The following is a 22,396-nucleotide window of genomic DNA, read 5'->3' as shown; positions in this document are numbered from 1 at the left end:
AGTGTATGAGACCACCCCTCTTACATAGATCCCTATTTGAACTATGCAAAGTTCAGTGACGTAGAGTAGAGCTAACATGAATTTATATGAAATTTGAATGACAGCAAAAATAATTTGTTGAAGTACAAAGAGCTACAGCCCTTTGTTGCTCATGGTACCTTCATTTCAGGGCACTTTTAAGTATTTGGACAAATTAAGATTTTAGTGAATGAAGTCATTTCTGCCTGAGACCATGCAACATCTATTATCACCAGACTGTCATTGTCTCTTAAAAGCATTTATGCTTTTAATTGTATCTCTATCTATATCTCTCTCTCTCTGTACATAAATGACCATGATAAATGACCAATGACAAATTAGACTGTTAACTTATACAGACGAAACTCCATGGCAATAAGTCGTGTCATGAAGGTACGCCATTAACATTAGGACAAATTCTTATGCAATTTCATTCAAAATGTTTGTAATGTTTTTGTTTTGCTTTTTCATTAAAAAGAAAGATAGCCAGGGTAAGAGTCAGAGAGGATGCATTAAGTCAGCTTTTATTTTACTGTCTTTGGTATGAAAAGCAGTGTCCAAGCAATTATGTCTCAAGACTTTTGTGTGCTACATTATAAAAACAGTGTCTTTCGCTAATAAATTGGGAGCCTCATTTTATTATTTAAATTTAGTTGCAAGTGTTAAGAGACCCAGCATATGCGTGGGAAGACGAGGGAAAAGATCAATCCAATTTCCAATATATTCTCTTTTTATAAGCTGTGACACTGTATTTTGAACTGTAATTTCTACTTTTACAATAGGCCAGTTGAATGTGCAGGTATAGTTTGAGCAAACATGGGGTCTGTGGGATGTTCTGTGTGTTTTCATGCTGCGGAGAGGAGGTGGGGGCTTTGCAGCAGGAATGAAACCTCAACGGTCCTAATAAACTTGTTTGCTTATAATAAACTTGTGAAAACTGTACTGTATACACGTGTGGACTAGTTAGGATTATGTATGTATGCTTTTTTTGGATCTGGGTTTTCCTCTATATATTTCTAACAGGAAGAGTGATTTCAGTCAAAACAGCACATGTAAACATGATGATATTGTAAACTGTCCAGAACGGAGCCATCACTATCAAACACAGACTCAGATGGAATTATTCAGGTTTTTCTCTGGATTTAGTATTTTTAAGAACACAACACCTCCCATTAATTTCTAATGGTGAGTTTCTCCTATTTCTGATTTGTCTATTTGCTCATTGTTTCTTGTCTTTTGTGCTGTCCTGCTCATATCCCTAAAACCATTCTCTTCTGTGCTTAGAGTTTCTATGATATCAAAATCTCTGTCCAGTCATTGATGTCAAATCAAATCTTTTAAGAGACGTGGCATGTAATATACTGGACAGTCAACACTTACATTCAGTACTTAAAGCTGTATATACAGTAATGCTGCAGTGAAACATAAGCTTGGATTATGTTGGGCTACTCCACAGTAGGGGAGCAGAGGGTTCAGATTTTTTCCATCTTGCACTTGGTGGATCTGTAGTCACCAGTGAACCTGACACCAGTTCTATTTGATACCAAACAAATCATTGTTACGTGGCATTACATCATGACACCAATTGGAAATATTTATGCATGTTTGCTGTTGAAAAAAATGCGGTTGGATTTGTCTGATTCTGAAAATCAGACAAGTCTGGTGTCCACAGTTTCAGTGTTCATTTCATCAATGTTTTAGTGTTCCTCCTAGGTTATCTTAATGATCCTTGAAATTGATTAGAAAGGATAAAAACTTGGGAAGCTGTCTGTATGCCCGAATACTGAAGGGGGAGCACCTGTTGTAATTTGGTAGTGTCTGACAGTCCCTCCTCCCAAGAGGTGATAATGATAGGGGTAATATGAGAGGGGGAACTAGGACTCCATGCTCCCTGCTGCCCATGTAAATCACATGTCCAGCTGCCCATGGTCTCTTATCTCTAAGGTGTGGAACTGTCAGACCTGTCTGGAGAAAGTGTTCAGAGAGAGTGTTGCATTCATGCAGGCCTATGCATTTGTTGGCACTAGTCTTGAATAGTTTGTTCCTGGAGTTCACTTCAGCAGCTGCGAGTGCTGGACAAAGGTTGTGGTCAAGGACTGAGATGTAGCATTGAATTTGTATTCACCAAGCAAAAGGGACTTGCTCAATCTGAAAGTAGTTTCAGCAGCAAGTTCTAGTGCTTGGTAAAAGTCCAGTTTTACCAATAGCTTCTCAGAGGTCACAGAAGCTGATCTGGCATCATTTTAATTCGTCGCATCTAAACTGCCACATCAGTGTCCCTGCCACCCACCATCCATCTCCTGCCTCACTGATCTGTTTAACTAGTTGTACCGTAAGAGGAACTTTGACATTTAGGATCACATTCCCTAAAAATAGACGGCTTGTTAAGTGTCTTCAGGCTGCACATCGTCCTAAGATGAACTGAGGAGCAGCGTAGTAGATAAGTGGGCATGAACGACAGTTTGGGCCAAGAAAACAGGGATTTTGTCCTGCTGAGTAACCAACATAGTCATTATCTGAGCCAGTCAGATAGCAAGTGATAAGCTTGTCTGAACAAGCAGAGAATTGCAGGGAATGACAAATAAGTCAAAACTTGGGGCAGAGCAAAAACCAGTTGGGGTGATTCATGTATTTTCAGGCAATTTTCAGTTTCCTCTAGCCATTTTCTCCCTCAAGATGTTGATACCCCCTAGTAAATCAGGGCAGCTGAAATCTGAGGATGATACCTCACCTGTCCACTAGGTCCTTTACTGCAGGTATCAGGTGGCTATACTTTTCCATAAATGTGTCACCAAGGACATTTGTCATTAGTGTTGTAGGAACAAGACAGCAAGGTAGTCCAACGTTTCTAGAGTTCTTATAATTGGGCTGTCAGACTTAACAGAGTTAGACCTACTACGTACGTGCCCCACCATTGTGTTCTCTATCCTCAGCCCCAAAATATCCACTTAAACTCTAATAATGAGGGCGTTCACTGGATCAGAAATGTGACCAATGTGTTTTAAAGGATCTTTCACTCCATGTCTCAGTGCAAGTTTCCGTGTGTCACTGTTTGTGGATTAGCAGCATTGAGCTCAGGGTGTGTTGTTAGTAACAACACTCTAACAACACAAGCTGCATATGTTCTGACATCTCTTGAAGCTTGGGTATCCTCCCCAAGAAGTTGTTTCCATTCATTTTTCCACATGGCCACCCTTCTAGACACCCAACTGGCATGTGCTGAAGCACTTGTGCAGCTATCAGGGTCTTATATAATACCAGACCCCTCTCTTTCTCTACACGCTGTGCCTGTCAGAGAGCCCGTGGTGCACGTTAACGACTTAAAATAGAGTTGCACACATACGAATCCCATGCTGCATCGAGGCATGTCCCGTGTGGGCACAGCGGGCTCCGGTTACACGGGAGGCAGAGAGAGCTTAATATTGCAGTGGCCAGGCTCGAGGCTCCGCACTTCCACACTACAGTGGTCCAGCGGCTCACCAGCCTTTGCCAGTCCTCAGGGAGTGTTTGTGGAAGAACGTCACCATGCCTAAAGTCTTAGTGCCAGGTGAGTATAGGCAGAGTGACGCCGTGTCGGAGAATGGAGTTTCTCCTAAAGGAAGGTCAGAATAGAGATTGTTCCAGAAGAGTGATTGTTTTGGTAGCAATAGTCATGGTTAAAGGGCTATTTCTACCTTAACAGCTCTCTCTTCACCATGTATTGCAGTTTATTATTCTCATGCTTTTGTGTGGAATGTGTTGCTCAATTTTCATTTAGCAAATATTATCCCTTTTGCCAAAATACCACCCTTATTGAGACATTTTTAAAGAGTACTGATTGAATCCCCTCACTTTGTCATATTTTCATTTGTTGATGGGGTCATCAGCACTTGTTCAGGTGATGACTTCCCATCTGTTTGCCAATGCTACTTTGACACTTTAATGGATGGCACAGAGAATTGGCCTGACAGCTTTAGTAGCAAGCTTACTTAGGGTAAGATGCATATAGTTCCAATATGAAGTCCATAATGACTAAGGAAGGGGGACATATCATCACCTTCTCAGGCTGGAGATCTTGTTAATAAAAAATGCTCTTTGCCTTTATCCTTGATTCCGCTCTATGATCAGCGTTTACACCTTGGGAAATTACTGACCGGTTTTAGTTTTTCATATATCAATGTAAACAGCTGATTTCGAACATCAAATTTACTTTTCACAAGTCACAACTTGGGCTTGCATTTGGTCGTAAGCATTAAATCTGTGCTTGAGAAACATCCTAGGGCTGTGTACGCAGCATCTGAAACCTGGATATGTGTTACCATGTTACAAGCTGATGCAGAGCAGTCAGTTTGATGGCTGTGGCTTGTCAGCGAATTCTCCCAGGTCAGGTGTCATCAATTCAGGTCATGTTCATGTTCAATTTTATACTGCAGTTTTTAGTTTTAAGTTTTTATCACATTCCTTCTGTAGTCGCACAGATTACCCGTATCAAATGGTTTAGAACGCTTGTAAAGAATTTTGCTATACGATGCAATCCTATAGAAGTTATTACACACTTTTATTAAACACATTGGCCAAAAAACTAAAATGCACAGTTTCAGTTTCTTTAAAAGATATGACTTAAGTGCCATTCTAAATGGCCATTGTAACGGGTTACTAAGTATAAGCCCACCGCCAACAGACACAGGGAAACTAGCAACAGGCAAGAGTTATCACACACTGATGTCATCAAGAGTTTTTTGACAGGCAAAAAATAGAAATGCTATGGTTCAACCAGCTGCTCTCGGAGGAGCTCATTGACTTGGATATCAGAACTTATGGGTCTGTTTTAATGGTTTACTGTTGGGTAAAGTATGGGTGGAGAATGCGTTTGAGACCCATGTAAACATACATGTCATTCTCAGACTGCTTAGAGCAGGTGTGAGGTTTCCCACCTATGCTGTCATCCAGTCTTTACAGGCAAGGTTTAGGATCAGCCAAAGCAGGTGTGAGGACGGAAACCACATCGTCTTAGTGTTGAAATTGATCTATACCAGAAGAAACTGTATCGGAGGTTGCAACTAGTTCAGCTGTTGTTGAGGGGAGTTTTTAGCAGATCACCTGCTTCCTGGGTATTGCTGCCCTTTTTGAGATAACCACACTTGTTTTGTCTCCCTCTAACCTGGACTGTCCCTGCCTGACTTAACTCCATAGAGGGAGGCAGTAAGTATGGAGCTGAGAAACTATACCTAAGGAGGTTGGGCAAAGATGTGAAGCCTTTCAAACGCATGGTTTACTCTCTGGATGTGAGAGATTCACATTGCCATATAACCTTTCTCCATCCGCGATCAAGTGCATTTGAATGCAGTCTAGCAACTTGGATCCTGGCAAATTTAAAGTCTATTCTATATAAAGTGGAATGTAAAGGAATATGATGGAAATGGACACCATTTATTGAGTTATTGTTCACATTCAATATCGGTTTTCTGGTTCATCTTACCGTTTTTTTTGACATATCAGCCATCAAAACTGAACTGAAAGTGAACATATTAATTTAATAAATGGCCAGGTGGCTTGCTATCTCTTCCACCATGCCTGAATGTACATCTGAATGCTTGACAATTAGAAGAGAAGTACACAAACAAGACTTCTTTGACCTTTGACTTGTTTGAACCCTCAATGGATGGGCACACGTCTCTTCTTCCTCTGTGAATGCCAGGGAAACAGGGGCATCTACACATGCATGGACATGTAAAAACAGGATAGAGTTGCAGTAATCACATTGTTGGAATTATATCCTGTGTTGTTTTGATCATCTCTGCACTTTTAAAAAGCTGTTGGTCCATTGGGAGTACTGAGATCAGGAAATCATCTCTGCATGTGCTCTCAAAAAAATAGCCATGACTTTATCCAACTACTGTGTTTGATTATGTTGAAAAAGTAACTGTAACTGCAGTTTAACAGTCATGTGTCCTCTCTTCCTTTATTACCCATCCTCACATTGTATGTTATCTTAAAACCACTTATCCATTTACTATAAAGTGTATGTATTGGTCCTGTGGATCATTTGCTTGCACTAGTAACCTCAGTAAACATCTACCATTGCATGTATTTATTTTTCATATTCTAGATATATGTAATTGTTTTTGAATTTTTTCATTTTGTCACATCATTGATCCAATTTCTGTTCCTAAAATCTCATACTACATTCATAAATATGTTACATCACAATATGGGGGTAATGGCTTATTGCTGTTACTCAAATAGATGACAGCAGTGGGGGTGAGGTTTACATGTCATCTATCTACGTGTTTAACACCTTGAACATCCGTTTAACACCACTTAACCCATGCTTTCCTAACCTAACACTTTCTTTTTTTTGGCTTCCATTTTGGATGGTCCGACTCCCTTGCTGGGCGTACTCAGGTCAGAGTAAGTATGGAGGGTGAGAATGGGAAATCAAAACTCACTTTAGTCATAGTCTCTAGACTCGAGTTGTTGTCGACTCCTCCACCATTCATCTATTCATGTATTTGTTGTTGATTAGAACTTGCTACACATGCTAATAATGGCAAATACATGAATCAGTGAATGGGGGAATCAGATGGCCATCATTGGCCCAGGATGTTGCTTGTGTAGGTAGTGCATGCAACATGTAGAGTTTGATCTAGAGACTGAGTTAGCTTGGAACGAGGACAGGTCAAGTGGTGCTCATAATGCTGTGCAGTGTCATTGTCTTTAGAGATGCACTGATTGCAATTTTCTTGGCCGATTCCGATTTCCGATTTTTTAAAAGTCTGACCTGCCGATTCCGATTTTGGCCGATTCCGATTTTCTTTCTAAGAACTATAATTGACAGCACACACAAACATTTTTGTAACTTTTCTTTAATGGAAAATTAAAAATCAATTGTATGTTCATAATAAAACATTGACTATTAATAACTTACATTTTCTCCAAAACTGCACCAGGTTACAGGACCTTCTCTCACTCTCACTCAAACAAATCTCAAAATAAAAAAGTGCTCCAGGTTACTGGACAGAGCTTTTTTGAACAAATAAAATCCAAATGAAAATGAATTGCAGTATACCCCACTTTATACTTTCCCGAAAGAAAACAGGTGCAACAGATCTATATAACAACACACGGACTATTACTATTATGGACTATTATACAACAGGTAGTTCCGACCAAGCAATCTGATAGATCAACTAGACATTTAGAACGTGATCAAATCAGCATGACAGCACACCTAGCCGTGCTCATCACTAAATATTACTCCGCCATATTATCATACAATATATTTAAATATAACGCTACGCTAACTCTGTTCAGCCTTGATGTTACCAGACGCTCTGCCATCCATCAGCTGTGCCGGTGAGTCGGTGACACGGCGCTACTAGCTTAAAAATACATGTGAAGTTCGCGGACATAGTAGCTAAATCTGTCCATGGAAAAATTATTTTTTTCAGCAGATGTCTTAGTTACAACAAGATTGAGCTAGCAAGGCAGTTTTGTGTTTATATGTGTGGTATTTATTCAGTTTGGGAAATCCCGCGATCTCTAGAAAGCATTAGCTCAAGTTGGCTGGCTGACTCAACAGGGACTAGAAATCGTCTCTGTTGCTAGGTCGTTACTAAGGCTCCGCCTACTTGCTGGAGTAGTAAACTAGGTTCCATTACATAGGAGTCTACTGACGTGACTGATTGTTTTCCAGTTATTAGTCAGACCCCATGTATTTCCAGGGAAACGGAGATAACACTAGCAAAACGTTTTTTATTTTGAGAGCGAATTGCCCCACAATATGAATACATTTTGTTTGTATCTTTTATTTTGTTGGTAACTGTTGGCACGACAAGCGCCTCGGTCCGTAAGCATCACGGTAACGCACACCCTCTCGTGTAATATTGCTTAATTACAGCGGAGTTTTTACCGTTGTCTTAAATTTGACCGGCACATAATCGGATATATGAGACTGATCGGCCGGTCATCGGTCATGGCCGATCAGCTGAAAACCGGCCGATTCCGGTCACCGGCCGATCGATCGGTGCATCTCTAATTGTCTTTCTTGTGGAACTTGAATGTGTCAAGCACTATTGCTTTTCGCGTAAAGCATAACTCCGTACATATTGGACCTTGACCCTATTTTCCCATCAGTTTCCATCACATCGATCGATTCTGACGTGTCACTTTGTGTCAAATGATTTTGGTCAGAATCAATCGGTATGATGGGAAAAGATGGGAAAATCGGGTCCAGTTTGAAAATGGCCGGATTTATCCTTGAAGACCCTGCCGTCTTGTGTCCATATGTGTCAAAGCCTTCTGTGTATTCTGTGTGTCGGTGCTCCATCACTATAGCTCCTCTATATGCATGGGACTTTGTGTTTGCAGCCCAAACTGGAGGTCAGAGTTGCAGAGTTGTAGTGGCTGAGTCTATCTTTGGTCATGTATACAACGCATGTGCTGAAGTCTGTCGGTAAGGTATATATATGCCTTTGAGCTTTTATGTTCTAGATGTAGAATGTAGAATTGTTTGTCCACCAATTATTTCATTCGCCATGAATTTACATGAACATACATCGTGCATCATATTTATTCAGTAGATTAGTAATCAAGACTTTGTTTGTGGTTTGCCCCATGGCCTTTGGGTTAGTGCTGCATGTTACTGTCCTGTGCATCTATAGGGCTCTGCAGAACATATTTTGACCGACCATTTAGAAAACGGCAATTCCTTAACACGTGACGCGTTTGTCGGTGTCCGACAGAGACCGATGACAAGATGCGGGCCTTCGCGGAGCAGGTCTTTGCGTCTGAGACCAAAGACGAGGACACCCGCGACGAGATCTCCATGTTCGACGTGGCTGAGGACTGTCCCATCCTCCACCATGAGATGGCCCACCATCTGCACACGGACGATGATGCTGAGAAGCGGTGAGATGGGAACAGTGTGCTTGGGACTTTAGAATACCTAGACATCAAGGCTGGAGAATTAAGACAGGCTATCTGCAGGTTTGAGGAAGCCAAATTTAAGACTTTTCAAACAGACGTACAGCGCAACAAAATCTGTCATTGCATGTTGAAAAAAAAAACCTAAGACCACATTTTAATACTTTTTAAAGCCTTATATTTAGATCGTTAATGCATGGCTTTTTTCAGACTATGTAAGGACCTGCGGATACCCTGCAAGAACAGTACAAATATTTCATTTTACTATGCTATGGTATTCTCAGCAAACACAATTGAAAAATACTGAGAGTCTGTTTGTCACCACTCCTCATCCACAGCAAGAAGAGGCACCAGCGCAGCCGCACCATGGCTGTACCCATTGCTGCCTCCCAGGCGGCTACTTCCACTGTCATGACGTTGGAGGTGGGCACCCCCACCTACCTGGAAGTGCCTGATTTCCAGAGAGTGGCCATCGTGGGAGACTACGCCTCTGGGGTATCCTCCATTTTCCTTCCATGTTATTGTGGGTTCCCAGTTGAAACTGGATTCAATGGGTGACTAAACTGAGAATTTTGAGGTTCATTAGGTTACTTGTCTCAGCATTCAGTGCTATTAGTGCCATGCCATTTTATTTGTAGAAGAGTTTACCTACCTTTTTAGGCTGACGTAAATCTTTATGTATCATCATAGTAAGTAGCGTCCAACTGATTTCAGTCAAATGAAGATAGGGTCTTTTAAAGGAAAAAAGCATATCAGCACATCATTGCTTTTCTGAAAATCTATTTTTTTCTTCTTCATATTGGTGGCTGTCTGCCTTATGATAACCACCGACATACTTACTTACAAGACATACTTGTCATACTTTGCGTGTGTTTTTGTTTACCACTACATCACTGCATGTTATACAGTAGTTCGTAACCTACATTTGGCTCAAGCTGATGTGGATGCAGGAGGTGGCCTTACATGCACTACATGCACTAGCTGCATCCTTGAACTTCACTCTACCATATGAGTCTGTGGGTCACTGACCTCACAGTAACAGAGAGCTGAGAGCAGGTCGGGTTTAGGTTTCAAAAATGTGGGTTTGACATTTAAAGAGGGAGAAATCATTTGGAGGGGCGTCATCTCAGTTACACTCAACCTTAACGTTTGTCAAAGTAAAATGTGAGTGTGCTTACCGCATAGCAACATATTGCATAATATCATAATATCATATAATATCAATAATATCATAGAACAGCTTCCCTCGTGATGCAACATGTCAAGTCCCAAAAACAAAAAACAACTTCCACAAAAGACTAGAGACAATATTCTGTACAGAAAACTATCAGCTACAACAGTTTGCAGCCTTGGTTTACATGGATTCTGGTTGATTTTTCTGAAGCTCATATTTTACTAAAATCTCAAGTTTAAATGGGAGTTTTTTTTCTTTGTGATCAACCTGTGTGTTTTTCGTGTTGCAAAGACTTAAAGAGCCCAACTCAAAATGCCCACATTTACTATTCAGGTGACCATGGATGACTTTGAGCTGTCCTGCAAAGGTTTGTACCGTGCCATGACCATCAGGGAGAAGTACATGAGGCTGGCCTACCAGCGCTTCCCATGCACCGCCTCCCAGTACCTGCGTGAGATGGAGGGAGAGTCCTTCAAGCCTGAGGATCAAGTGCAGCCAGGTAAATCATCAAACAACATCCAGCAAACTCACCAGAAATGTATTTGCGATGTCTAAAATAAGATCACACCAGGAGAGCATTCAGGACCAATGTTCCCTCTAAGCTGATAGCATGGAAAAGAAAGTTTGGTAACACTTTATAATAACCATCATTAATAAATGGTAAATTGATAGTTAATTAAACTTTAGTTAATAGTTATTTTACTGTTAACAAACAATGAAATGATCATTAATAATGTTTACTAATTATTAGTAATGCTGTAATTTATGTTATCTTATCATTCGTTTGTGTAATATAAAATCATTTGTTTATAAATTATATATTGTATCATAGCTTTTTACCCTTTTTACCGTCTCTTATCAGCTATGATCAGATATGATCTGTTTGTTAACAGTAAAATAACTATTAACTAAAGTTTAATTAACTATCAATTTACCATTTATTAATGATGGTTATTATAAAGTGTTACCGAAAGTTTTAGTAGCAAATGATATCAGATGCAGGGTGCTTGCCATTCCATAGCGTTTAATGAATCAACACTCTTGTTTTAAATGTTGAAAAATGACATGAATGCAAACATATCACATGTGTAACATCAATCCTCAGTGTTCACGCCTCCTCCGAAGAACGGGGACGACCCCTTTGACACCAAGGACCTGCCTAAGAACCTGGGCTACGTCGCCCGCATGAAGGACGGCGTCATCTACGTGTACAACGACGCCGCGGCCGCCGACAAGCACCAGCCCAAAGACCTGCCCTGCCCCGACTACGACACCTTCATCGACGACATGAACTTCCTCATCGCTCTCATCGCACAGGGGCCAACGTAAGTGCCTCATTGTTGACGCTGGAAAGGCCGAGCCGGGGTCGACCAGCAGCTGTTTTGAATTTTAAAGTTGAAATGTCTCAGGTTTCAAAATGTCCCTCCACGATTTCACCTAGATCCAATTTCTATTAAATCAAGTGTTGTAAAAATCATGCCAGGAAATAGTATTTATCATTATATTTAGCCCTTTCAATCAACATGGCTTATTGGTTTTCTCATACACCCCTCAAATCCACTGGCCTTTCTACTGATAAGTCAATGTCCACTGTAATTTATACAGTGGTGGAAGAAGTATTCAGATCTTTGACCTAAGTAAAAGTAGCAATACCACAGTGTAAAAATACTTTGTTACAAGTAAAAGTCCTGCATTCAAAATCTTACTTAAGTCAAAGTACAAAAGTATTAGCATCAAAATATACATAAAGTAGCAAAAGTAAAAGTAGTCATTATGCAGAATGGCCCATTTCAGAATCATATATATCATGTTATTGGACTATAATTATTGATGCATTAATGTGTTCATCTCTTTAATGTTACAGCTGGTAAAGGTGGAGCTAATTTAATTACTTTATATACTGCTGGGTAGGTTAACCTATAAAAATATATCATAATTTATTAGTTGATTTATAATTTGTATTAATAATCTAAATCTGCAAAGTAACTAGTAACTAAAGCTGTCAAATAAATATAGTGGAGTAAAAAGTACAATATTTCCCTCTGAAATGTAGTGGAGTGGAAGTATAAAGTAGCATGAAATGGAAATACTCAAGTAAAGTACAAGTATCTCTAAATTGTACTTAAGTACAGTACTTGAGTAAATGCACTTAGTTACATTCCACCACTGAATTTATATATTTGTTTGTATCTATAGAATATATGTGTGATTTCTAATTTATATCACTGGTTCTCAAAGTGGGGTGTGGGGACACCCAGAGGTCCTTGAGGGGATTCCAGGCTGTCAACAGCAAAATGAGGAATATGAGGAAATGAGGAATTCTGCTACAAGTTTATTCACTAAAAGTTACTCTAATTACATCATGTATAAGAGTGATTATTCTAATGTAATGTTTCCCTGTCAGCACTATTATCTGCATCACTGACAGTGTAGACACTCATACAATTCAATACTAAATAAATGTTTTCAGAACCCCTGATTTATATCAATAACATCTCTGCTGCATTAGTAACATATTTTATAGATACAAACATTTAAAATGTCTTTCATAGCATAGTGCAGAGATAATTAACCTGTGCTAATGAGTGCTGCATGTATAGCACCTCACAGTACAGTTCATGCTTCTCTCTGGCTTTGCAGCAAGACTTACACTCACCGCCGTCTGAAGTTCCTCATGTCCAAGTTCAACGTGCACGAGATGCTGAATGAGATGGAGGAGCTGAAGGAGCTGAAGCTGAACCCCCACAGGGACTTCTACAACTGCAGGAAGGTCAGCATGAAAAGCATATGATCTTAGTGCTGCTTCAAAACAAAAGGAAAAAGAGTTCGATTTCTGGACATTTCATTGTGGAATGGGGGAATATCACTATTGCACAAATACATGCATTGTTCCAGTTTCCACAAAGTCTATTTTAATCGATTTTAGAGGATGAGAAACTGTAAACAAAAAAACAAAAAAAGTAGTTTCTTTGCACTTTGTCTGCAACAACAGTTCTCAATGAGAGTGTCTTTACATTGGATCAAATGGAAGCGGGGCAAAATGAATCTTAGAAGTTTAAGTAACATAATCAGATTGACAGACAACCTGGTTGGATATGTGTGAAATAAAAAAAAGAATACTAATAGAAACATTGAAACTAAACTTGAGCTATCTTAAAATTGTGCTCCACCTATAGTTTTTTTTTCCCTTTAAGCACACAGAAAAAAGCATAGAGTTCATTAAAGCAAGCATTACCTGACTTAAATGTTTGTCATGTTCATTTTAAATATATTAATATAGATGGACATAAATGATGTGACATGACAAAGCATTTTAACTTGAGACGTGTGTTAGAATGTGAGTAGAAAGGGGGAACAAAAATGATTCTGAAATCTCAGGCACATTGTGTGCGTTCGGCTCCCTCTTTTGGCCAAGCCCAGTTTTTACACCGCAGCAACATCAACCCAGCAACCTCTGTGATGTGTCCCTCTACCTCTATACCTCTCTGCCATTCCAGGTCGACACCCACATCCACGCCGCCGCCTGCATGAACCAGAAGCACCTCCTGCGCTTCATCAAGCGGTCGTACCGCGTGGACGCCGACCGCGTCGTGCACAAGCTCAACGGCAAGGAGGTCACCATGAAGGAGCTCTTCCAGACCCTCAACCTGCATCCCTACGACCTCACCGTCGACTCCCTGGACGTGCACGCCGTACGTTACACGCTGCCCACGGGTCATTAGAAGTAAACAGATATGGTTTCCTCAGACAAAAAAATACAAAACCTGGGGCGTTCTGGTGGTCGCATACATCTAACTGCGACGTCCTGGGTCCCAGCCTGGGACCTTTGTCGCATGTCATCCCTCTCTCTTCCTCTTTCCTGTCTCTCTCAACTGTACCGTCCCACAAAGCAGAAATAGCATAAAAAATCATCTTAAAAAAACACAAAACCTGCACACCAACACTTGCAATTACCATGTTTAAGGAAGATGAGAAATGGCGACAGCATTGCCATCCTACAGTCACCTGTGTTAGCTGAAAGTATACAAGTACACGCACTGATTTTGATTTTTTTGTTCCATAATAAGCTGACCACTACACTGAAACATGATGTAGAGCAGTGATTCTCAACCTTTTTCATATCAAGGACCCTAATTTAGTCCACATTAGGACCACAGACCCCCATTTGATGAGATTTTGTCTCTCGGACCCAAATCTGAGAATATTTTTTATTGTTAGATATGATTTTGTCCAGAATTCCATGACTATCTGTATTGCAGGTAGAAAGATAACAGAGAAACTATGATCAAAACATTCTTTTCTTCTACATTCTCTAATTGTGTTAACTTGTAAATTAAATAATGGTGAAGTTTAACAATTCATCCATTTGCTGGGGACCCCCTGGAACCCCCTCAAGGACCCCTGGTGGTCCCCGGACCCCACGTTGAGAACCACTGATGTAGAGCTTAAAGAATGAAACAAATCAGTCAAAACTCTGATATTAAAAACCAATGTGTTTTGTCTGCAATTCGTCAGGGTTACAGGATTGCATACATAGTCAACACAATAAATATATTCTGTGACATGCAAAATAGCCAGGGCCCATAGACCAGTCAGATGCCAGTATTTAAAAAAACATTGCTGTCACCTGCTGTAGGAGGCACCATAGCGTTACAAACCCTTAAGGATATAAAATCCCATCTTATAGTCAAGAAAATTCTAAACATCTAAAGGAAATGTTTAAAATTTAATTCCTCATTCACTCCATTTTCTTTCATTTCCTCTTCTTCATAAACTTGCCTTATTGCAACATTTAGGGCAAAATGACACTCTAATTGACTTCTCGTCCCCTCAGTGAACCTTCCCTGATCCGAACGTCTTCTCTTGTCTCTGTCATCTCTCTGAAGGGCAGGCAAACCTTCCAGCGTTTCGATAAGTTCAATGCCAAGTACAACCCAGTAGGAGCCAGCGAGCTGCGTGACCTGTACATGAAGACAGAGAACCACATCAACGGAGAGTACTTCGCCACCATCATCAAGGTCAGATTCTATATAATAATAACATTTTTGGTACCTTTTTAAGGCAGAGTCTACAAAGTGAAGGCTCAAGTAAAAGCAAAACCTGAATACAGAATGCACGTATCCATCGAGTTACCAGCCGAGCGTTGATCTGCAAAATAAACCGTCTATCATACATTGAACTTAATGTGAGCTGAGCCTGATTTGACCTTTGCACGAACCAGGAAGTAGCCAGCGACCTGGAGGACGCCAAGTACCAGTACGCTGAGCCTCGTCTGTCCATCTACGGCTGCAAACCCGACGAGTGGAACAAGCTCTCTGGCTGGTTTGTCAAGCACAGAGTCTACTCCCCTAACCTCAAATGGATGATTCAAATACCCAGGATCTAGTAAGTCTTCATCCTCTGTTCTGTTATCAAGAGCTATTAATCATGTAGCTCCTACCTATTGTTCACTCAATATCTGGGCCTACTTTATGGTATAAGATCCGTCTTCTATCTCAGCGACATCTTCAGAGGCAGGAACTTCGTGCCCCACTTTGGTAAGATGCTGGAGAACATCTTCCTGCCTGTGTTCCAGGCCACCATCGACCCACAGTCCAACCCCGAGCTCAGCATCTTCCTCAAGCACGTGAGTCAGAAGCAGAAAAGCCATGGGTAACATGGGTTGGACATGATTGCCTGGGCAGGATAAGAGATCTCCACAGAGGGTTTCCCAGAAGTTCTTTATTCTTTACAATTCAGTTCAATTCTCCTTGCATCTGGGTGCATAACAACAAGCATATAAACATAGATACACAAAAGTACAAAAAACAGCACAAGACACAAGGGTCATGAATGAAGAACATCATCAAACATCGATAGAACATAAAATAGACATGAAATAACACACAGAAATAAAAGAGTTCGTCACCCTGTTAGACTTGGTGTAAACCTAACAGAGGGAAGACACTCCAACTCAAAGGGAATGAACGGGAAACTCTAATATGGCTCTGGCTTTCCTGACAAGTCTGAGATGTCAGGCAGCTGCTCCAGCCTAACACCAATGAGCTTGCCAGGCACTATAATTACATCCTGCAGTTTGCTCTGTTGGCTGAGGACAGATTTTCATGCCAAGCAAGTCTAGAAATTTTAGCAATTGTACAAAAGGTGACAACAAATCTTCCTCCTGTTCACATAAAACTTAACATGAACACAGCTGATATCACAAGACAGTACAACATGATAAACATTAATATTTCGAGAAATTCAACAGGTGTGAGACATCCCTTGAAGGTGATCTACCACTGATAAGCACTAGGATACAAGATTAGTTAAAACATATTTAAGTCAGATATTAGGTTTGTTTGCTCAGTGTTTTCCAGTCAATCGGCTAGCCATGTAAGTGCTTTTTCAAATTCTTTTTAAATGTATATTTTGTATTTGTGCAATTTGGGCTGGTATGGAAATATTGATTTGCAGAGTTGCATCATATCTCCCAGCAACCACGGCTGGTTCGATTATGGTCCAATGGAGAAATGGCTGTAAGCAAATAATGCTAAATACTGGGCACGAAAAAAAGAGAGCTACCCAAAAGAGATGGCTGTGGTGTGGCTGTAGATCCATTCAGTAACAAGTGAATAGTCTGATATGGTATTTATGTCCAAATTTACTGTCTGTGACAGAGTAAACTGTCTTGTCTTGTCTCCACAAAACACTCTAGCCAAGAAGAGTCGGGGACTGCCCATTGTTCCGACGGCCCATTATTCTGAAACCCCAATAGTCCGAAAAATGTCCACCCATTGGACCGAAAGCCCATTTGTCCGACAGCCCGTTATCCCAGAGGTGGTTGGGTTGAGGCATGGGGTCACTGAGGTTAGGGTTAGAGCAAGCTTACAGTCAAGGCTGTCAGAAGCCACGGTTGTGGATGGAGCCAGGCATGGAGTTTTCGGGACTATTGGGGTTTCGGAATAATGGGCCGTTGGAACAATGGCATGGCACTGAAGAGTCAGCTCAGTTAACATGAAACAAACTGGCTCATTTAGCAAAGCAACCAATGTTAATGTTAACATGCACCTACTAGCCACTGCTAACACTAGGTTCTACTAGATACATTAGCTAGTGTGCAAATCAGATGTGTTAATAACAGGACAGTTATACTTAACTGACCAGATGTTAGCTAGCTAACAGTCAAAATTAGTACCACAATTAACCATGTCTATTCAATTCTGCTGACACTGCAAAGTCATACATTTGGAAACACAACCAGCTTTTCATTGTTGTCCATGAGCTGAGGACCTCCAATATGGCCGCCAGAGTATTACGTCAACTGACAGCCCTCCATCCCACTCTGTAACTGCCTGTAAATAATGGTACACCCAAGGAGAGGAGGAGTGGTCCGCCAAACTCTCTTATTTTGCCCTCCAGACTCCAGAGTAGGTCTTTTTGAATTTTTGAGTTGTTGCGTTAGATTAAGTAATGAACCCAACATCTTCTGGTCTGCAGGTGACAGGTTTCGACAGCGTGGACGACGAGTCCAAGCACAGCGGTCACATGTTCTCCACTAAGAGCCCCAAGCCAGAGGAGTGGGACATTGTCAAGAACCCCTCCTACACCTACTACATCTACTACATGTATGCCAACATCGCTATGCTCAACCAGCTCCGCAAGTGAGTACTGCTAATTTGTGTTCCCATCGCTGATACTGTCCCTTTTTTTGTATTATAAAAACTCAATATATTATAAAAGTCTCACTCTGCTCACTGTGTTTATCTTCTGCTTTTCCAGACAGAGGGGGATGAACACATTTATGTTCAGGCCTCACTGCGGCGAGGCTGGTGCCGTCACCCATCTGCTGGCCTCCTTCATGACTGCCGACAACATCTCCCACGGCCTCAACCTCAAGAAGGTCAGTCCTCCTTCTGAGAATATCAAATGCCAGCTTGGATGCAGCATTTCACTTGAGTAGAACATTGTAATTTAGCATTCATATACATACACACACTCATTTACAAGCCACCAATACTAGCTACCCCAGTTATCTGTAACAGTGTCGCTCACTTGCTTTCAGTTTGTAAAACTAAATAAAGTCACACTTCTAACACATACATGAATTCTGGCAACATAACCCATATCATACTTTTCTGTGCTCTGTGTCAACTTAATGGGGCAATAAGTAAGATTTTTACTGCCCCATAGCACAAAAAGGCCTGTGTTGGTTGATAGGGTTGTTTATCAGTACCAATGATTATCAATGATTACTTGGCCAGGTGCCGAGATTTCTGGCTTTCAAAACTCACTTTCTGGCCCGGACTCTGTTTAGTAGTCAGAATGTCTTCTTGTGCGTTCTTGTGTCTTATGTTCTTGTGACGCATTCTGACGTAATATCTAATGGCCCAAGTACGATTCCAAAACAAAAGAACGCAAGCATGGAGGACGGATAAAGATCCCTGCATCCTCGGTTGGATACTTGCCAGCTGAGGATGCATGAAATGGTCACTTGGCTGATGGGAACGAATGGATTCATTGTGAGAAAGATGCATCATCGTCCAAACAGATCACTATAGTACAGTCTATATAGTAGTGTATAGTCTATAGTACAGAGCCAGTTGAAACAGATGGAAAAATTAACAGCTATGCATCTAAATTGCGTGACGTAAAGATGCTTCTCTGTTCTTGTTTTCTTGAGAAGTTTGTTTTCTCCAAGACAACTTGGGAAGATTGTTCTCCACAAGGACACAAGTATCGACTTGCCATTCTTGGATTTGAGATTCACCTTATCGATGTTGTTACAATTCCTACTAGTCGGCAATAGTCATCAATAAAGTCATTTTGTCTGTTTGCAGTTATCAAAAACACAAGGAAAAAAAAAAAGGCCTGGATGCCAGTGATATAAACTATGAATTATTGGAAATTACGGGACAGCTAATGTCAAAGGTGGACTGATCATGAATTCGTATTAAGGATGTGTGAGTGTTATGAAGTGTGAATGTTCAAATTGAAATATCGCTTTCTATCCACCACTCTTCCACCACAGAGTCCCGTGCTGCAGTACCTGTACTTCCTGGCCCAGCTCCCCATCGCCATGTCCCCCCTCAGCAACAACAGCCTGTTCCTGGAGTACGCCAAGAACCCGCTGCTGGAGTTCCACAAGAAAGGCCTGGTGGTCTCCCTGTCCACCGACGACCCCATGCAGTTCCACTACACCAAGGTCAGAGCGCATACTGCAGCCAGGCAATGTTGCATACTGTGCTGTGTACGGTGTTGAGTGTAGTTTCCGTTGCAAATCTCTCTGGGATCTGGGAATTTACAGCATATATGCAAAATGTGCATTGTATTCACATTAACAGGTCTACAGAAGGCCATGCATATGTACAGAAAAAGTCTGGGTGTGCAGATGTGTGTTATAAAGCAGTATTCTCCTTATCAAATATATGTATAGAACGTGCAGATTTGCATATGTGCATTAGTGGCTGTTCGCCTTATCAAAAAACTTTACATTAAGCAAGATGCATACATACATTGCATTTAAAATGACTCTGCATCCAGTGGAGAGACAAGTCTGCTCCACATGCCTGTCACACAGAGACAAGGTAGCCTTAGGAAATGATGCTCTCTACAGTCGCTCCCTACATGAACTGCTTGCATGTTAGTGTATAATCGCTGGTTGCAGCTGTGTGTCTGCAAGGTCTGTCTTTCAGCCCAGCAGAGCTCAGCAGCTGGAAGTAGAACTGATCCCATATCAGCCAGAGTAAACCTTTGCCTCTGTGTCCACAGGAGCCCCTGATGGAGGAGTATGCCATTGCAGCCCAGGTCTTCAAGCTCAGTACCTGCGACATGTGTGAGATCTCTAGGAACAGCGTGTTGCAGAGCAGCCTGTCAGATGAGGTAACGATATACTATTATTACTACTACTACTATACCAGTGGTTCTCAATGTGGGGTCCGGGGACCACCAGGGGTCCTTGAGGGGGTCCCAGGGGGTCCCCAGCAAATTGATGAATCGTTAAACTCCATTTAAAAGAAGTTAACACACTTAGAGAATGTAGAAGAATGTAGAAGTTTCTCTGTTATCTCTCTACCTACAATACAGATAGTCATGGAATTCTGGACAAAATCATATCTGACAATAAAAATATTCTCAGATTTGGGTCCGAGAGACAAAATCTCAATGGTGGACTGTCCAAATGGGGGTCCGTGGCTCTAATGTGGACTAAATTAGGGGTCCTTGATATGAAAAGGGTTGAGAATCACTGTACTATGCTATTACAGCACCAAAACATGCTCCTGGTTTTCTTCTTGGCTATAGGAGAAGGCTCACTTCCTGGGTACCAGCTACCTGAAGGAGGGTCCAGAGGGCAACGACATCCGCAAGACCAATGTGGCCCAGATCCGCATGGCGTACCGCTTTGAGACCCTGTGCTACGAGCTCAACCTGATCAAGGAGGGCCTGAAGTCTGACTAGATGCACACACACTGAACGCACACTTTGGTCAAACACTCTGGGTATTCATCCTCAAGAATGTACCGGATAACAGCGGAGTTTTAGTTTTTACCTGTAGTGAAGTGAAGTTTAAAGAAAAAAGCCTTCTAACATACTGATGTTCTCTCCTTTGTTGGTAGTTGTCTTCTTGTCACTGTATAGCATATGCACATCTTGTCCAATTGTCCAATTGTAATATGCCATATGGAGGAACATCATGTATAGGAATGAAACTAATAAAAGAAAATATAAAATAAAATGTCTCTTATTAGTTTTCCATGACTTGGCATTAGCCTAAGGCAGTGTTACACTGATTCATACGTTGTTCATAACTGAACCAGTTTGGCAAACTGAATGATGTGTTGCACAGCAGGATCCTGTCTGGTTGGGTGACTTGGCAGTGCTGCTGCTGCCTTCAGGTGCTCCTCATAAGCTCCGACTTCTGAAGTCCTCAATAAGACTCGGGCATTCATCTTTTGGTGGTTTTGGTGGGATGTACCAACAGCATACTCCCTGTAACAAAAGTAGTCTGGTGGCTGTTGTTTTAGAAATGAAGCTGCACAGAGCTACACACTGCTACAGCAGCAGAATAAAGAGGAGAAAAAGCACATCAGGCATTTAATTGATGTTTTAATTAATGTATTAGCATAAAGTTGTTGTATAATACACATGCAATCACTTTACAATCAGTTGTTTTACACGGTTTACACACTCTCGACTACTTTCCCCCAAACACACATTACACACACACTTTTCCCAGCCATATTTATCAACTAACTTGTCGGGTCTTTCGTGTGCATCTCAATTAGTAAATTCTATATTTCCGACAGCACCTGAAGGCAGCAGTATCCAGTCATCCTTGACAGCTGCAGGAGATGTGATGACGTCTTCTCTCTCAACAGCTCTTGGATCATTGTGGAAGATTCAACCCGATTCAACCAAACTTTCTCACAGTCACAGCTGCGTCGAGTTACACAGAATCAACCACAATAAAACAGGAACTTAGACGGTATTACCTTCAAAGTAAAAGCGTGAAATGTCACAAAAAAGAATATAGACAAGTACAGGGGTGTACAGAAGAGGGATAGACCAATATATCCGTTTGCCAATATATCAGACCGATATTACTTTTAAAATTCAGATATTGACCAATCAGTGTCGACCACCTTCAATATGATGGATGTAATGCAATTTGTTTGATTTGTATATTTATTGTGTAATTGATCAGTAGCTCACTGGTTGTCTGTGGGAGGCCCTTAACCTGAATTGATTCTAAGGTGACATTTAGATCGGATTTCACACAGGTATAACTAATAATAGGCCTAATAATAATAATAATAACAATAATAATAATAATAGTAGCATAATAAAACATTTTAACATTTATTGATATTATTTTAAGCCCTGGTTTCAATTGAGAGTTTTAGTGTCCTATAGTATAAATGCTATTACAGAGCCTGTCCACCTCTGCCAAGAATATAATTCTGGGGGAAATACTGAATACTTGCCATTTGTAGCTGTAAAATTGATAGTAAATAGATTAAAATCTATTAGGGTGCAGGGTATTTGAAAGACCTTATGGTCGGGAAAATTTTAAACTAAAAATGTTGATGACTTAAATACAAAAAGATGTAGCTTCTGCAGATTCCTTCTTAAACATATTCTTTATTTTCACGTAGGTACTTTGTGATATTTGGAGAAACATTGCGTTCGTCAATGTTTTATTTTGGAAGCTACAACCGGAAGTTATATGTATTATTCTGGCTGACTTGACACGTATAGTCCGGAGGAGGGCGAGGACTTTATACTGATCTGCCTGCCTTTTTGCATGCTTACTTTGTTTGT

General features: G+C 40.9%; 1 protein-coding gene across 3 annotated transcripts; it reads left to right on the top strand.

Moving 5' to 3' along the window:
• Positions 1–3,543: 3,543 nt before the first annotated feature.
• On the top strand, positions 3,544–20,739 carry ampd1 (adenosine monophosphate deaminase 1 (isoform M)). 3 transcript variants are annotated; one of them, XM_071539101.1, is made up of 15 exons: positions 3,544–3,565; positions 8,742–8,904; positions 9,261–9,417; positions 10,430–10,595; positions 11,202–11,421; positions 12,737–12,866; positions 13,594–13,788; positions 14,983–15,114; positions 15,318–15,481; positions 15,596–15,722; positions 17,576–17,739; positions 17,858–17,978; positions 19,107–19,280; positions 19,847–19,957; positions 20,378–20,739. In XM_071539101.1, exons 1-15 carry the CDS (start codon positions 3,544–3,546, stop codon positions 20,531–20,533), a joined length of 2,202 nt encoding a protein of 733 aa, XP_071395202.1. In that variant the 3' UTR covers positions 20,534–20,739. The 3 variants fall into 3 exon arrangements, with proteins under 3 accessions (XP_071395202.1, XP_071395195.1, XP_071395187.1); XM_071539094.1 differs by having other exon boundaries at positions 8,742–8,907; XM_071539086.1 differs by having other exon boundaries at positions 3,544–3,580; positions 8,742–8,907.
• The last annotated feature ends 1,657 nt before the right edge of the window (positions 20,740–22,396 follow it).

Source organism: Centroberyx affinis, unplaced genomic scaffold, assembly GCF_046629955.1.
Source record: "Centroberyx affinis isolate AG114_WGS23_722 - 3 ecotype Tasmania unplaced genomic scaffold, CSIRO-AGI_Caff_v1 ptg000202l_1, whole genome shotgun sequence".
Classification (NCBI taxonomy): Eukaryota; Metazoa; Chordata; class Actinopteri; order Beryciformes; family Berycidae; genus Centroberyx; species Centroberyx affinis.
The sequence above is the reverse complement of the archived record's forward strand: the minus strand, read 5'-3'. Positions and strand labels throughout refer to the sequence as shown.